Genomic DNA, 17,895 nt, shown 5'->3' with positions numbered 1-17,895 from the left:
CTGGGGAAGTTTGGTTGTGGGGAAGTGGGAGTGCGGAAGATAAAATATCTGAGAAAAGGTGGTTTCATACGTGCTGCAGCATATTTAGCACCCTAAAAAAGAGCCGTGGGAGTGTGGGGGTGTCAGTGGTGGGCGCCGGACGGCACCAGGGTGGCTGTAAAGCTGTGGGCGGAGCTGGCGTTCCAGGAGCTGTTGTGAGAAGGAGGTAGATGAAATGGGAGGTGAGGGCTGACATGGCTGAAGTTACCTGTGTGATTTTCCATCGGGTGATGGGGAGCGGGGGGAGCAGGGGGGGCGGGGGGAGCGGAGGGCGAGGCTGTGGCTGGACATGCTGCGGCTGCCACAGGCTCGGCCACAGGCTCGCTGGGCTCCTCCCCACTTGTACCAGCATCTGGACAAAGAAAAGATTTTTTTCTTTTTTTAAATCAGCTTTTCACAAGTTTTGCTGTGTTGTACTATAAACACAAGAAAAAGCAACAGGAAATGTCAAGCTGGTGATATTTCCTGTTTTGGTTTTGATAATTCTTGTGATAGTCTAATATTATTTTTAGACCGTAGACATGATGCTACTCAGTTTAACACAGAAGAAAACAACAGCGGGAGACGGAGAGAAGAAGAAATAAACCTGTAAAAATGTTATACTGACCTAGATTTAACTGTCTCAGCCAGTGCTAGTCCCCATCCTTGAAGTCTTTAGTCTTGTAAAACATAATGTTTGAAAACACTTCAGATAAAACTTATCTCTCACCGAGCTCTTTTCCACTACAGGAAGTTCATTACTTTTAACTTGTAGCTTCCCATTACCTGAACTTCTAAGAAATGATAAGGCTTCTGGTTCTGGGTTCTGCTTGTTTCCCCTCTATATTTAACAAACCAGAATGTTCTGGATATAATTGAGAGGGTAACACTGATAGATGTCATTGAGAAGGGAAAGACTAGTGTTGGGAGGTGAGTGCAGCTGTTCAGACAACAATAGAAAAATTTTCATCACCTTTGCATCAGTTCAAAGACAGAAAAATTGTGGCTCAGAGGTGACGAAACCTCACCTTGACAAATTACAACTGACGCCACTGCCAGCATCCAGGTACTTTCTGAGTTGAAATCTAGGTTTAGGACCTCTCCATCAAAATTTCTTTTTGTGAAGCAATGTTTGTGTGGTCTGTCCAAGAACTATATGTTTTTCAGTATAACATCATCACCAAGCTGCCCCCTGTGGGGCATCCACTGCAACTGTGGTTCTCAGCAATTACCAGAAGCAGTTGCAATTACCTACACCAACGGACACCATGCTTGACAGAATAAATACTTCCCCTTGAAGCATGATTTTCATAATTTAATGTAATTATAGAGTAATATGTACCACTGGCACAACAGAATAAGATGAAGACGCCATACTCGAAAGCATACTTGAACAGACCGCACACACTGGTGAGATTTATGCTTTATAGGTGTTTTTAAATGGTGTATTTTGCTTTTGCAAGGAAAAAAGGCCTTGCAGGTATGAGGACTGACTGACTGACTAACTGACGAACTTAACTTCCAACCTCTAAACTTTGTTTGCAAACATCAAAATGGAATAAAACTAGTAAAAGCCGTGCTAGTCAAACAGTTCATGTATTATCCTAGATCACAAAGTTTGCTCTCTGTGGCAACTCTGTGGATTCACTGTGTGAATTTCTCCAAATATAATCTGGATGTCAGGTATGGCCACTGTCGGAGAGTGGTCACCCACATAAGGTGATAAATCAAAATTTAACTGCAAAGACTGTCTTTTCAGTATCAACTAGCAGTTAATCTATTCAATGAAATGAACTCACAAACAATTATCATTATTTTTGCGTCTCTCCGGGTTAGTAAACATGAGCATGCACTGTGCAGTGACTGATATAACAGTGCACAGTCTTTGGTTACTGAAGTCTGCAAAATTCAATTATGCAAAGTTGGGCGGTGGAGCTGGAGAAGAGACTGCAACAGATGAAGAGTAAAAGCCACATACACCTTACTGAAGTCTAGCTGTTAACATCTGATGACAGTTTTACATTTTGACATTGAATCATAAACCTGTGATGTGTGAGTGACAATCTATGAAAACCCATCTCTGGATACTGTGTTTATATTCTAAGAAGTGAACCATTTCAAAGCTAATGGCTGCTTAGTGTGTGCTCACTTACCTGGCACTGTAACTTGAATGATTTCCCCATCTGGAGGCTCTGTTTTAATCCTTTTCAAAGGAATGCAATCTCCTGAAGGACCTGCGGGGATTGAACAGTTCATTCTGCCTGAGTTCCCATCAGTCTGCAGCACTGTGTGTTTATGGCTGCATTAAACAGATTTAAGTCGGCCATAGAACATGTTTGAACTGAGCGGACTGCAAAACACGATGACAAAGACTTCCAAAGAATGATAACATTGCTTTAAAAAAAAAAAAAAAAGACTTTCATTCGATACTCAGGGTTCAAAATATTTTCAGACAGTTTTTATAATGCACATACCTGCTTCACAGTCGGCCAAGGGACTCACACACGCACTTGTTGATCTGTGAAGTAAAACAAAACACATGCATGTGATAACCGAATTGCAAAAGTGATTCACTAATGGTCCAATAGGTAGATTTCCATGTGTTGTTTGATTATAAAGCAGGTCTAGGTTCTATATTAATACTGTTGAAGTATCAAAGCGCTCAATCCACATAGACTCAGTATTCAGAAACTGAAGTCGTCAGAATTTTGTGATGCCACAACAAAGCAGTCACTGACTTCAGCCACTCCCCAAGCCACCTGGACCCACCGTCCAGCCTTGCTGGGCTTGGCTTCTTTAAGTGTTTACCTGAAATCTGCAATATTTTTATTGAATCTCTCTTAAATCAGTCAGCCAATCAGAAGAGAGACTCAGATCTTCTCTTCTGATTGGCTCACTGACCTGTTGGTACTTGAGCTCCAGAGAAAAGCCTGAGAAAGGAGACGTAAAACTACATTTGAGATGGTTTTTGCTACTTAAAACCACAAATCTATCTTCTTTTGGATAAACACTTCAAACAAAAAAAGGAAAAGTGTCAAATATGGAACCTTTAAAACCTCTTTTAAACTGCTCATGGGCAGTTAAACACTTATTATATTTAGGCACTTAGGATTAATGATATTTGTTAAGTCAATGCCGATTTGTCTTATATTTTGCTTTATCTGTGCAGCAATAGCCTATATAACAACTGCTGATATTCTCAGAATGCACACATTTTTTCTATAAATGCGTCCTTGTTAGAGGATGTATTGTATAGACATGGCTCTGTTTCCTTCACCATGAAATCATAAGATATAAAGAAGAAAAATCACCAAAATGAAGCCAAATTAAAATATGAGTTAAGGGCTGTCACTAAAATTAAGGTTATCATGGCTAGTCTCACTGCAGCAATATAAATGATAAATTCTGTAAAGCAGCATATTTAAACTGTTTAATTTGGTCCACACTATGAGTAATGGCGGTTATAAATGCAATATAATTTGGCCGACTGCCACTATCTCATATTTCCACATTATAAACAAAGTCTGCGGGGTAATGCTGTGCGTGTGTGCGTGCGTGCATGCGTGTGTGTGTGTGTGTGTGTGTGTGTGGGCTGTCTGACCTGCTGCTGTGAGGATTGCTGACCAGCTCGGCAGCGGTGGGCGGGATGCTCAGATTGTCAGGGAAGCTGTCTTCAGGCGTGGAGCCCAGGTCATGCTTTCCCTCCTCCCTTGCAATCTTGCCAGCAGCTTCAACAAACAAGACACATGAAGATAAACAAACACTGCATCCCATTGGAGGAGAACGTCTGTGGGGTTACATATATAAACAAAGACTTGACAGGGCAGTTTTCTGTCAGCCACTTACTGTAATTAATTGTAAAGCCCCTGACAAATATCGTATGGCTGAATAGCTGGGGTTAGGTCTAGGTTCAACACTGAGCCCACATGGATTCCTACCAAAATAATTACATTTCTCCCAAAATTCCCTTTGAAAAGATGTAGATCATTTTTCATTTTAATGAAAATGCAGCTACACTTGGGCAACGAGTCTAATTAGCACTAATTTTATCCCATTTTTCGCTTGTTTGTGCACTATAGCCTGACTGATTTCAGGATTTTTGAGTCTGATATTGATATTTGAGAGTTTAAAATATTTGGATAATCTGGCTGATATTCATTTTCTTTACACAATCCATACAATAAATAAACATTTTTGATAAAATTCCCTGTTTTGTTTTTAACGAATCAAACCAATGAATGTAATGAACAGGGCGTTTTACAATTGGTGGAACAATGACAAAGTTTCAGAACAGATGTTTGGCATTTCTTCTTTTACTTCCATTTCTGTCATTTTACCTGCTGACACACTTGGCCCAGCTGAGTTATCGGTCAGGCTCTAGTGCGCACCAATCAGGTGACCAAACAACAAGTAGCAACTTATACGCTCGGCCAGTCAAGTTCAAGTGTAATACAACAGTCCTGCAATATGTCCTACTGTCATGAAGACTAATTTCAACTTTATGGCGAATTAGGAGGCTGTAGTTCATGTTTAATTGTAGTGCATTATGCTGAGAGGTGTTCCTAATATTTTGTGCATCCAATTTACATCAATGAGGCTGGAATTAAATTTTAGAAATACCTCTCAGTGACCATCAAATTGAAACATTTCTCTAGAGCAGGAACAAAAAATGATCTGAAGCCTTCATGAAGACAGGATTTTCTGTAGGGCTGTTGTATTACACTGTTGTAATACATCGGTTTAATGCTACTTATATAAGTATTATTATTTTTCCAAAGAGACAACATGCGGTTCTAGAAAGAACGTCACATTTTTCAAGTATAATTCGAGATATTGGAATGAGAAGTCACAAATAGATCAGCTATGTTTTATTAATGAGGCCAAATGCATGAGAAAATTGTTATTGAAACAAAAACTAAATTAATCACAGTCTTACCAGTGAAAATCCTTTCATCAAACATTCTGGAAAACAAAAAAGAAAAAAAAATAGGCCATTAGTGACTGAGTTCAAAGAGCGATCCAGCTGTCAGGGCAAACATCACGCTGTAAACAGTTTACATGTGGAGGAACACATCATTAACAGCTCTTCTTTACACACATTAGCTGCTCTTTAAACAATCAGCCTCAGTCAAACAGTCAAGTAATTGAGGCATTCCTTTGTTTTTCCAGCGAATCCCTTCTACTAAAAATAACTGTGGATGTGATATAGTCATTCTGGCATCTGCTCCGGCTCAGTCTACCACTGAGACACTGAGACCTTGTTCTCCTGCTGCGATCATAATTCATCTTCAGACACAACTATTTCTTTAAGTTTTGTTTAGTTGCATCTATTTGTAAAAAAAAAAAAAAAAAAAACTTTTGAAACTGTGAAACTTCCATCTGGTCAAGAGCGGTGTTATTTATAGGTACTGTACATTTATAATTGATTTACTACCTTATTAAAGCCACATGACCTAATTTTATATTTCGGGGTCATTGCTGAAAAAGATGAATCGTCTACAGCTTTTACATAAAGCTCAGAACACACCATAAACAGCGGTTGCTTTTCTCAGTTTTTTACCACTAGTGGAGCAAAATGTTTGGTGTAGAGGAAAGACAATGTTGTTACCGAAATGAAAAAGGGTTAATCCTGTGTTATGTATGGTGGCCATGTTAGGGCTTGTCAGTCTCAGCTCCATGTTGGCTCAACTTTTCATCAGTCAAAGCTTCACTTTGTCAGGCTCAGCTTGATATCCATCAGCTTTCCTTGCCGTACTGAAGCTCGGCGCCACTTTGAGTTTAATGCTTACCTAAGTGTGAGCATATTAACCTTCTATATTTTAAATTTTTCTTCAACAAATCCCTTAAAAGATCAAAAACACCAAAGAATTGATGTTACTAACAAGTATTGTCTGTGTATCCAAAGTCTGATACATTTCATTCCTCTGTGCCATTACAAGGAACATGGACACTGTAGTTAATTTCCACTCAATACCACATACACGTGGAAAAAAAACCAAATGTGTATTCATCCTTGACTGAAAGCTTTCTCTGACAAATGCACCATTTACTCTTGTTTGAGTAACATTTGTTAAAAACTACTGCATCCAGCTGCATAAGAAAATTACTGAGCTGTTTTTAAAATGGAAACTACATAATTGTGACCTGTTTTTAAAGATTTAAAGCTTCAGTAGAAACCAATGGGCTTGGGGCTGAGTGCCACACAAAATAGGAAAGTCCTGAGGTATTAAGAGACAGACTAATGCATTGTGAGTTTTGGTCTTTTAAAAAAAAAACAAATCAGTGCCCTTATTCTTTAGGAATCTTAGGTTGTTAGCATGCAAACTTTGGCATGTTTGTGTTACACAACATTTCTGAGGTATCTTTTGATGACATGAAGTATTGAAAGTTAACGTCACAAGATAAAACATTAAGGGAGCACCAAAGTCATCAGGATTCATCCTTTTGTGACCATGAATATCTGAGCCAAACTGAATCCATCCAATGATGGATGTGAAGATATTTTACTCTGGAGTGTTGAGCATTGAGTCAACAGACCAACTGACCAAGCACATCACCTCCCTCGAGCTACACCTGTAGTATGCTTTTAACAACACTCACTGAGATTTTCATTATTAACAAAACCCAGCAAATGTTGATGTATGTGTCTATAATTTAGAAATTTAACTGCTCATAACATGGAAATTAAATCAGGTTGTAATTAAATGTAATATCATCTTGGCATGATTAATAGCAAGGCTGCAGCTTCAAATGAAAACAACATTTTGGTTTCAATTAAAGCAGCAAACCATTAAAATCAACAATCAGTTTGTTTAGAAATGATCACAGTGTGTCAACAAAGAACAAAAAAAAAAAAATCAGGCCCTGCATCTGGAATATCTCTCAATCACAATGGGAACGTGATGTAATTCAGAATCACGTCTTCAATCTTTCTTAATTGTATTAACGCTAATGAACTGCCTGCAGGATTCGTTAAAAAGACGTGTAATCTCAAACAAGGCACGGTGGCTCATTTAAATTAGCTTAAACAAATGGGTGGAGGAGCAGCCGTTAGCACAACATGCTGGCGAGGGAGAGTCATCTGGGACATGAATAGGAAATGGTGGGACATAGTGTGCTGACGGAGGCAGACGTTTAACAGACAGATGGTATAGGCTGGCTCAGTTCGTAGTGGCTTATTAAAAATCTTTTCTAAACAAAAGTTTCACAAGCGATGCCACACTGTAGTTTGGTGGAGTGGAGCTGGATGATAATGTGGCGGCAAGCGTCTGTTATGAAAGCAAGCCTTCAGGTGTTCAACTGTCTGACTCTATGAAAATATCCCAAAGATTTTATCTGCCTAAACAGATACAACATACTAATAACATTCAAAAAATTGTTGCGGTATTAAAGCATTCCTCACCGTTTGACTATGAAGCGGATTCCATGGCGTTCGTCCAGGATGCGTTTGAGCTTGGGAACCCCGTAGGTGCAGGGTCTCTTGAAGGGGATCTGGTCAGGGATGCCTATGATTTCCACGGCCCCTGGATCACAGGCTATTTTGCGGTAGGGTACAGGCACCATGTGATCTAGACCCAGGGCCTCAGCTGGAGGGAGAAAACGATAAGCGACAGGCTTTGTAGACAAACAGTGTGATTCTACAGAAAGTATATCACTTAGCTTTTTCGAACTCTGTGTGATGGTTTTTTCTTATTCTACTTGATACATTTGTTACTCTACAAACATTCATTTGCATAAAGAAAAGCAGCCTCTAGTGGGATGCAAACCCCAAGTAAAGGTTTACAGTAGTGAAGCTAATTCAAGCTAAATGAGAAACTTTGAGGGAATGATAATCAGTGCTGTGGGCTTGGATAAAGAATTCTGGGAACAGATCCCATGAGCCATAATGTGGAAATGCTTTTTCCCCCCCAGTTTGTGGAAGCTGTTTGTAGACACACAGTATCTGCAGTATAAGTACACTGCAGCATCCTCTGAATACTTTCAAATAAGCTGCAAAACAATGCAAATATTTCAAGATGTGAACTTGTAATCAGCTGTGTTTTTCTTCTTCCTTAGACATTTTCTTTTTGCAGCAATTAACAGTACACTGCAGTTACAAATACGTGTCTTGTTTGTGTACCACTGAGGGAAAGATGATCAAACCGAAAGCAGTGACCCCAATCTATCAACATCCATAGATACGCCACAGAATCATCACTATGCATGAACAATTGCTTGAGGAGGCAGAGATACCTTTCTGAAGTGCACCCTATATACGTGAAACAGAGAATCTAAATGCAGAGAAGAGGCTTTTCTCACCATATCTGCTGTTGAACAAAATCTGAACGCATTCTCTCAGAGTGTTGATGTCTTCAGTTTCCCGAATGAACGAGTCCCACTTTTCTGCAAGGAGGAGAAGTGAAACAAAACAACTCCTGTGTCCAGTGTTTTATGTACAGCAGATGTTTATTGGAGCTTTAACATTCAAATGAGCTTTATTTCATTGTAGTGCTAAAGATCTGAAATTAATCTTCTCCATCTACTCAGTGTCAACTTGGGAAATGACTGCAATCTTCTTAAAGGATTAATGTTGACATCTTAGTAGCTTAGCCCTTAATGGTTACGGGTTAGTAACGTTCAGCCTTGGTTCAGTAAACAGTGCTTGGCTACTGTGTGAGTCTGCAAATCCAGGCAAAACAAGGGAAAAGACAGGAAAAGATGTGAAACAATATAAACAAAATCCTTGTTTCTCTGTGTTAGCAGATTGAAATTTCTGTCACTATATTAGACTGACTGATACTGGATTCTGTACACTGATACTGATACCAGTACCAATATATGATCCAAAATTTGGGATTTTTTTGTGCTTGTTTTTTAACATAATTGTATATATTTCAAATGTACATCATCAAACATTTTTTCATAAATGTGGTTATTGAGAATTGTAAAAAAAAAAAAAAAAAGACACTGTTAAATGTGGGAGCTGAGTTTGACACCTGAAAAACAAACATGATAATTCTCAAACACAGTATAACAACAGTATATCCGAAAATGTATTTACTTTCTTGATGAGAATTAGATGAGCGCATGAAATCTGTCTGTTCAATATGAGACTAATGAACGCATTATATCATATGTTAAACTACACTAAAACTCACTCTGCTGGCAAAGAAATAGTCTGGTACACAACTCCTCCATAAAACCACAACTTGTCATTTTTAGTCTTTGAATATCATGCCGTTACCACGACCCTTCAGCAGCTACACCATTATGAAGTCAGTGCTGCATGACAACACTGTTCTAATTCAAAGAACTTTATTCCTAAATATAATAAAGGTTTCTAAAGAGAGATGATTCCTCTATGTGAATTACAATGGAAATAATGATGCATCTTTTTTTTTTTTTTTTTTTTAATTTTCCATTTCATATTATGTCTGACTCTGAAGCCTCTTAAGAGGATATCTGAAGGGAAATATTTGGGAACACTTTTGCAGTTAAAGTCTTAATGTATAAACATTTCTGAGTTTGCCTCAAATGTCGCACGGTATTGATGGTTTCCAAAGCAAAATTATGCAAAAGTGTTGGCTGAGAGAAAAGATGTGAGGAGTACTCAGTCTATCTACCTTCATACACACAAACAGAAGTAGCTGTGTTTAAAATAAAGCCGACGTCTGTAGACACACCTACATCTTTCAGGTAGTGTGTTACCAACCTGATTTTTCATGCACGATGGAGAAGAGCAGCCGCTTGGAGATGTGGATGCCAGGAGGGCTCTGACCTTGCTCACCAGGTAGTCTTGTTGTCTCATCTGAAAATGCAAATGAAAAAAGAAATTAAATATATTCAGTCCAATTCACTTTCATTTCACAAAGAAATTCAGCAATTAGTTTCCCCAGCATTTGATATTAATTGACTAACTTTGTTAATTAACTGTAAAAGATGGTAAATTACCAGTATAAACAATTAAAAAAACATTTTTTTCCTGGATCTTCTCTGCTGTTTTTCTACTATGACTTCGACTCTAGAATTTCAAACACAGTTAAGTGATTGCTGGTGGCTGTGAGTTAAAGGATTACTTTTGAAATCTGAGTATAACAAGGAAAATGTCCTATAACAGTAAAGTTCTGCTTTGAATGAAATAATGAATAGTGCAATAATCTGACTTCAATACACATACAGCAAATGTACCACTGTCGAGGCACACTGGAGGCGCAGGGTGAAACACTATGATCGTTATGTTACGTCAATGTTGAATCCCACCCTCCAATCCACACGTGCAAACCTTACCATTGTTAGCGCAGTCCTTGACAGACATGTTCTTGTCTGTCCAATTCGCGAGTCTGTCCTTGCCCAGGTTGAGGAGGGACATGGGCTTGAAATCCAGCTTGCCATCTGGGTGGGGTTTGGAGGACATGGGCATGCCGTACAGGAAGTTTGACAGAACAGAGTTGCTGGAAGTGGCGGGACTTGATGACGTGACTACCTGGGTAGTACCCTTCCCTGGGCCATGGCTGCTCGGCGTCATGACAGCGGCCGGAGCGTTGTGACTGACGTCGGCGCTGGACTTGGCTTCTCGGGAGAGATCTTCTGCTGGCCTGAGCACAGAGATGAAATCAAAATCAAGAAAATAAAAACACTGGATAGAGGTTCCACTGGATCTTAAACAGAACATTTGATCTTTTTGGAGAGTTACACACATCACAGCTCAACATCAAGCTTTTTGTTTGCCAACTGCACCACTTTGCCAAGCATCTCTTGGCTCATGCTGCATTTGCTGCAGCAGATTTCGAGGAGGACAAATGCATCTGTTCCAGTATGACATCCCCTTGATAGCTTTTAGAAGCAGTAACTGAAAGATAAATTAAATCAGATGATGGTGTGTCTACATGGTATTTTGATGATGTTCTGTTCTCACACAAATTTGAGCATGTCTTAACAACAGTTACAGTGTTGCATGTGTTCTCAGACTGTTCATATTCAACCGAGTTATACAGTGGTAAAGAGAGGAAACCCCCAATTTGTTGTGGGTAGAGACATGTGACAGTTGTTGTTGTTAAGAGAGCAAACACATTGAAGAGTCTTAAAACAACTCTGAGTGGGCTGAACTAAAACTGGAAAAAAAGTTTTTAAAGTCTAATTAATGACTTAGGAGATGCAGAAAGATTTTTTTTGCTGCCAATAGGTGATCTAATGAAGCTTTAATGAGGCATTCAATTCTGTTCAGCACTAAAACAGAAAATATTTTATTTTCAGTCCTGTGACACCAGATCTGCTGATCTGGACCAGCTGAATTTAAATGTTTATTTGCAACACTGGTGAAGTCTCAACTCAGCAGGAAATCACAAGCGAGTCACATGCAACAAAACGTTTTCAGACAGAATCAAACCAGGGATGGTGCAATCACAGTATATGATATACATCACCGAGACTCTTGTAGATTACTCTGTAACATGACATCTACGTTTATCTGGTGATCATCATAACAAAATACAAAGTGATTGCTGCCATGATTATTTCCAAAGTTTTTAAAATCCTCTCTCATAGCATTATAAACCACTGTGTAGTGTTTTGGCATCCGACAGACCTTCCAATTCATGGATCTATTACTCAAAATGGATCATATTTGATCAATAATGCAGCCTTTTGAAATTATTTTTAATGCAGGGCTGTTGACAGTCTGATGAGGATCTATTGACAGTTTTTACTGCCCTATTTATACAGTAAACATAAAGTCATGGGGACAGGTATCTTGCTCACTGGACATTACTGCTGAACTGGCCCCACAGAGATGCTCTCTCTCACACACACACACACACACACACACACTCTAACAGGGAGGAGAACATGGCACAAGTCATGTTTTTTTTCCTACACAAATGTGTAAATATATATTGGAGATTGTGCCCAACTCCTACCAAGAGGATTCTGGGAGGATCAGGCCTTTTTGGAGTTACCCAGCCTCAGTGATATTGGCCAGACTTAATTTTTTCCTTTAATACATATTAACAGACTTTGTGTTACTTGTTGACTGCTGTTGACAAAATACACACCACTGCTCCTCGTCCAGCCTTTTAAATATTGCCAGTATTTTTTATGGAGAAAATATGTTCTGGAAAGACTGACCTGTAACCTCAGAAAATGTTTTTCCCCAACTGAATTAAACCCTCACTAATACACCACAGTCTGTCTGCTACCAATATCTAACTGCAGAAGATGGCAAGCCAGACATGTGCTTCCAGCCAAACACAAGTATGTATCTCTGCAAAGCATTAGAGGCTAAACTGATTTGACTAACATGTTTTTTTTTTTTATTCATTCTGGACTGATCAGATGTGAAACATCTGGTTTCATATTCTGACACAAGCCCTCAAACAGAAGTCTGTTATCCCAAACAGCAGAGTATTGTTCAGAAACAAACATCAGACATTCCCCTCGCAGACTCACCGTTTTACTATGAGCTGGATTCGGTGGCTCTGCTCAAGAATCTTCATCAGGGTCTTGGTGTCATACTCGGAGGGCTTCTTCAGAGTGACTCCATCAGGCAAACCGTGGGCCACCACACAGCTGGGGTCCTTCTGGATCCACTCGTAAGGCACAGGGACCAGGCTGCTCTTTCCCACAGCTTCACCTGCGTATTGCACAAGGCAGTGTGAGTGCTCTGGAACAAAGACCTAGAACTAACGGCTTCTGCGCCTGAGCAGCTGAAAACAATTTAAGAATCAGTCTTTGCTACTCCTGGGCTAAAAATAATGAGAGTAATAATTACGATAAAGGGAAACGAACTCATGCATTCGGTCCTTTCTTACTGTAAAGCACAGTGAAGACTTCCTCCACCATCTTCCTCAGAACAAAGATGTTGGACTGAGCATCTGATGGAGCTCTTGGTTTGCCATGCTCACCATCCTTACTCAGTTTGCTGAGATCGCCGTCCTGGTCTTTGGTATGAGCATTTGCTGTGGTCAAATTTTGCAGACATGGCACCCCTAAAGCCAAATGACAAAAGTCACAATGCAGTAACACTTAAAATTTTTATTATTATTTTTTTTTTTTAAAACAAATGTACAACAACATTACAGATGCTTGCCAGTGAGCTGAAATGAGGGTTTGGAGAAAAGTAAATGTTTCCTTGGTGCCTTGACTTTCAAGTTTCCAAAGAAACAAAATACAAGATGATTGAGAGACTTATTCCTAAAAGTAATGAATATGTCACCTTTTGAAAAATAGTGCCATATAAAATTAATGACTTGTTTGTCTTGGAATGTATCTGGATAAACGTAAAGCATCTCCGACAATTGGTGATTAAGTGGGCAACACAAAGCCACTTAGTTCAAACCTTCCTCATTTGTTATAGTTAAAGGGCCAGCTACCTGAAACCACAAACAATGGTTTATTTCTATATTAATTCTTTACTAAACAAAGCAAACTGGAGCAACTGTTCCCTGTAACAGGCCGGAAAAACAAATTTCACCTTGTATGGACACAAGCCTGATAAAATTAAACTGTAATGGGAGGTCACAGCCCCTTAAATTGGTGTTATTAGCAGGGAAACATTGTTGAATCTGAGACCATTATTTGCTGTTTTACCTCTGTGCTCAAGGTCAACAGGTGGGGCTTCATGTCCCAACACTGACTTCTCAAATGTGACTCAGCTTGAAATCTTGCATACTAATTGCATACGTAAATGAGGGCTGAAGCAAGGAGTTTACAATTTGAGTCAGAGGTAGACTGGAATATTTCCTCACATGGCACAGAAATATTTAACCTCCTTTTAAATTTTTTAATTCTATTAAGGGATGGCCTTGATCTAAGACCTTGACTTTGCTTACCAGTCCATAAGAAACATTCTGTTCAGCATCAAACTTTACTCACCGGGAGCTGTCTCTATAAGTGGAAAGCAACACTTTTGTTTTCTTTCTACTTCTATCACTTCCTTTCTTATCCTGAAGTTAGCATGCTAACCAGCTAGCCCCTGCCCAGTCGGACTGTCTCATCACTTTCTGATACCGAGTCACTGTAACATCCAGTCTGCCCTTCTCAGAGGGTGTATTATAACCTATTGTTTTGTAAAAGCAATAATGACTCTTGGCAAGACTGGCAAATAAAGAGCAGTTAATGCTAATGTTGGCTATGTAGCAGTAGTAAAACTTACACATAGCTCCTTTAACCTCACTAACAAGTAGAACCTGTAATATTAATTTAAACTTGTCTCCTTCTAAAAGAGTCTCTGTCTCAAAAGTACCACAAGTCGTAATAAGTGATCTGGCTGTAATTTTGCAAACTTAACATATAAAATGGTTTTTCCAAATGAGATGTGACGAGGCAGTTTTCTTGAGATATCGAGTTAACTGATAAAGGGCAAAATGGTGTGAAGCTGCAACTGCTTTGTTGATTCAATCATTTCATGTTGAAGTAATCTGATATCCAGCGAAACTGCAAGCTGCTGCAGTTATTGAAGCTTTTTGGCTGAATCTGCATTTTGTGCGATAACAAACTGCAAAATCCTGCAGGGACAGGCCTGACACACAAGTGCATTTTATGTAACTGTCTAACAGCTGTAGCTATAATGACAGTGATCAATGCTCTGTCAAGGCTGAATAAGGGAAAATAACACTACAGGGGAGAGGAAAACTTACGGCAGAACTTGTAGAAGTCTGTTTGAATTTCCCTCCTGGAGTTGAGGAAGACTCTGCCCTTTTCTGTGCCGACAGCGATCACGCTGTCCTCATGTACGGTGACACACGCCACCTCAGCATTGAGCTTAGACATCGCCATGCACTGCAGAACAAGGAAACAGCCATCATTTACTCATAAATCATTACTAGAAACTCTGAGGAAGAAATCTGCAACTCAAGAGTTCATTAAGAAAACTGATTACTAGAAGAACTGCATTCTCATTCTCTTGGCATGGAAAATTGGATATTTAAATCTCACCCTCAGATACTATCACAGAGTGAATTTCTGTTTGGTCAATGCATATAGACATACACAAGAAATATTGTCAGATTCAGAAATGAAATGCAGCTGTTTATTAAGATGTTTTAGATCTGAATTTCACTCAGATGTTCAGACTTATTAATCATCTTGACCAGACAGACTGAGACATCCAAAATGAAATTGACATTGCGTGAGGCTTGATTTGGGACGTACCACTGAGTCCAGGGCAGACACCAGGCTGGTGAGGATCTCCTGTCTGGCTGACACCAGCGGGACCTGCGGCTCGCCCCGGGAGTTTGTCCTGATGCCATCACATGCCAACTTCCTCATCTGAGCCATGCCTCTGCGGGGACCAGATGAACACAGTTTAGGCAGGCAGCCACGGTGCGACATCAACAAACCCTGCATGTGTATTCATTCATGTACACATGCGGCAGTGACCTGCATTCAAAGCAGGTTCTTCTGACATCATTTGGTTTGGCTTTAAGCAAATACAAGCTTGCATTCTGAGCATCCATCAGACACAAGGCTGGGAGATGAATTAAGTAAAACAGGGCAGAGGCTTTTTCATCACCTAGCATACTGATTTCATATTATCAAAAGACTGGGTGTACAGCCATTCTAACGCCTCTGAGAGACTTAATTCCAATGATTTCATGTTAACATGCTTGCAATTACAATGTTAACATGGAGATTTTAGCAGGTCATGTTTACAATGTTCATCATCCTACTTTAGTGCATTTTTATACTTATATTTGCTAATTAGCACAAAATAAAAAGTACAGCTGAGGCTTAGGATTATTATTAGTTTTTCAGGTATTTGATCATAAACCAAAGAACTGGACATCTAAAAATTCAACCTGAAGATGGCATTAGAGTTAAAAAGGAGGGATCACCAAAGTTATTACAATTCATCCTGAGCATGAATGTCTGAACCACGTCATGATGGCCTTTCACTCTAAACGACAAATGTCCACCTCAATGTGACACTTAAATATAATTCAACTAGAAAGTCACAATAAGTGGGAACCATCAATGTCTGTACGAAACTTTGTAGCAATGCGCCATGGAGAAGTAAAACCTTAACCAGCTGGTGGCGCTAGGTAAAAAGTCGGGGGATCACCAAACTCCTTAGGCTTGCATCCTCTGGGAAACATGAACATCATTACCAAATATCATGCTAATCGATCAAATTGTTCCTGAGAAATGTCAATAAAAAACAAAAGTGTAAACTTCATGGTGGTTTAAGGGAGAAACTCAGGATCACATAAATTAGTAGGATTCATCCTCTGGGGACTATGAGAATGTATATAGGATGTTTCATGGCGATCCATCAATAAAAAGCAGCCTGACATTGTCATTCCTTGAGCAACACTGCTAGTGTGGCTGAAAGCCAAGTCCATTTGAAATCAGCAATTTATGGTTTTGGCTTTGTTGAGTGGGGCTAATTACAGCACTCAAATGATGTCATATGAACCCATTTATACTGTAGTTTCTCTCCTTGACAGAAAGCAAAGGAAAAGGATATTCTGACTTAAGATAATCAAGATAATCAAGTCCTTAACTTTCTGCAACCACTGGAGGCATAATACCATGGCACAATTGCATAATACATGTGAACACAAACTTACTGTCAATATTATCTAAACTCCAAATGTAAAGATAGACTGTAAATAAAAGTAAAGAGGCAACCAGATAGGAATTGTAAAAGAAAAACTGCTCGGCTAAAGCCAGGACCGATGTTCTCATGGCAACTGAAACCCGTCTCCTTGGAAACTAATCTCGGGGCATTTGAACAATGCAGCTCTGGCCTTTAATCTCTCCAGACACTGGGAACCATTATACTAGCCTCTGGCAAGCCCAAACCACTGACTCAATAGAGAGAGGACAGAGAGGTAGAGAGAGATAGACAGAGGCAGAGAGAGAAAGAGGAGGGTGGGTGTGGTGGGGTTCAGCTGCACCAGTCTGAACGTGCCAAGTCTATTGGCCATCTAAATCTGCCTCCCCTGAGGCCACAGCAAACATTAGCCCCCTCCTAAATTATTACGGCCTCGAAATAGATGGCCTCTTTCCCTCACATATTTAAAAGGCAAAGGAAATAGCGAGAAGGAGAAAGGTTGGGATAAGCACAGGCTCAGGATAATGCCGTGTCAATTGCTTTGAAAGAGGAAGCTCAAGCATAATGTCACGGTGCTGTTATGGTTCTCAGTGAATATTGAACAGTTTAGTGTGAAACAACATTAATAAATAAAGCGACACACAATACCCACGAGTCTATTATGAAGCTTAAAAAAAAAAAGAAAAAAAGAAACCTAAGATTCGTCGATGCAAATCAGGCATTTGCTCTGTTGACAGTGAATGACGCAATCGTTTTGGACATGCCAACACTGTTCAATGTGATTTCATCCAAACTGTCACTTTAACAAAAGCTCACTTATTTTCTGAGCCTAAAATCAGCCAGCAATCCTAGTTATTGGGAGCTACAGGTTTTGTAACTTGTTTAACATCATGGACTTTGTCCTTTCAGTTCTGGCTTCAGGGCAGAGTGGTCCATAAGAACACACACACAATCTGACTGTGTGTGTTAACTTAGATTAACTGACAGAGGAGCGCTTTAATATTTACATGAGTCAGCCGAAACTACCAATCAAGGTTTTTGTTGGCATAAACCAAGAAAAGAAAGGTAGTCATCACAGCTCTGTGTCAGCCTTCTTTACAAGAAGGGACTAGTTTCTTTTGGGTTTTTAAAAAGGGCAAAACATGATATAAAGGATATACGTATACCAGCAATTAACTAAGGTCTTTACTTAAGCCACTGTTTTTTGCAAGCATTTACACATTAATTTTATTCCAGATAAGCAGTAAATCTCTGATTTGGCATCCACAGTAAAACTGGTAAAAAATGAAGCTGCTGTCCTGTCAGGCATGGTACCTGTCACTCTGTCAAATCTGTGCTATAGATGG

General features: G+C 39.5%; 1 protein-coding gene across 3 annotated transcripts in view; it reads right to left on the bottom strand.

The window, feature by feature from the left end:
• The window catches only part of gtf2ird1 (GTF2I repeat domain containing 1), a 32,582-nt gene that overhangs the window by 11,231 nt on the left and 3,456 nt on the right, over window positions 1-17,895 (bottom strand). For all 3 annotated transcript variants that reach the window (XM_023430919.2, XM_023430916.2, XM_023430918.2), the window contains exons 2-14: window positions 15,145-15,274; window positions 14,631-14,772; window positions 12,804-12,980; window positions 12,442-12,625; window positions 10,285-10,592; window positions 9,710-9,805; window positions 8,317-8,400; window positions 7,421-7,604; window positions 4,955-4,980; window positions 3,620-3,746; window positions 2,493-2,536; window positions 2,172-2,252; window positions 248-391 (exon numbers count right to left, since the gene is read on the bottom strand). In XM_023430919.2, the coding sequence (XP_023286687.1) occupies window positions 248-391; window positions 2,172-2,252; window positions 2,493-2,536; window positions 3,620-3,746; window positions 4,955-4,980; window positions 7,421-7,604; window positions 8,317-8,400; window positions 9,710-9,805; window positions 10,285-10,592; window positions 12,442-12,625; window positions 12,804-12,980; window positions 14,631-14,772; window positions 15,145-15,270 (1,723 nt within the window). In that variant the 5' untranslated portion in view covers window positions 15,271-15,274. The remainder of the gene's footprint in view (window positions 1-247; window positions 392-2,171; window positions 2,253-2,492; window positions 2,537-3,619; window positions 3,747-4,954; window positions 4,981-7,420; window positions 7,605-8,316; window positions 8,401-9,709; window positions 9,806-10,284; window positions 10,593-12,441; window positions 12,626-12,803; window positions 12,981-14,630; window positions 14,773-15,144; window positions 15,275-17,895) is intronic.

Source organism: Seriola lalandi, unplaced genomic scaffold, assembly GCF_002814215.2.
Source record: "Seriola lalandi dorsalis isolate HSWRI2012SDOR001 ecotype SW California unplaced genomic scaffold, Sedor1 jcf7180002054914, whole genome shotgun sequence".
Classification (NCBI taxonomy): domain Eukaryota; kingdom Metazoa; phylum Chordata; class Actinopteri; order Carangiformes; family Carangidae; genus Seriola; species Seriola lalandi.
Note: the sequence above shows the minus strand (reverse complement) of the source record. Positions and strands in the feature narration are given on the sequence as shown.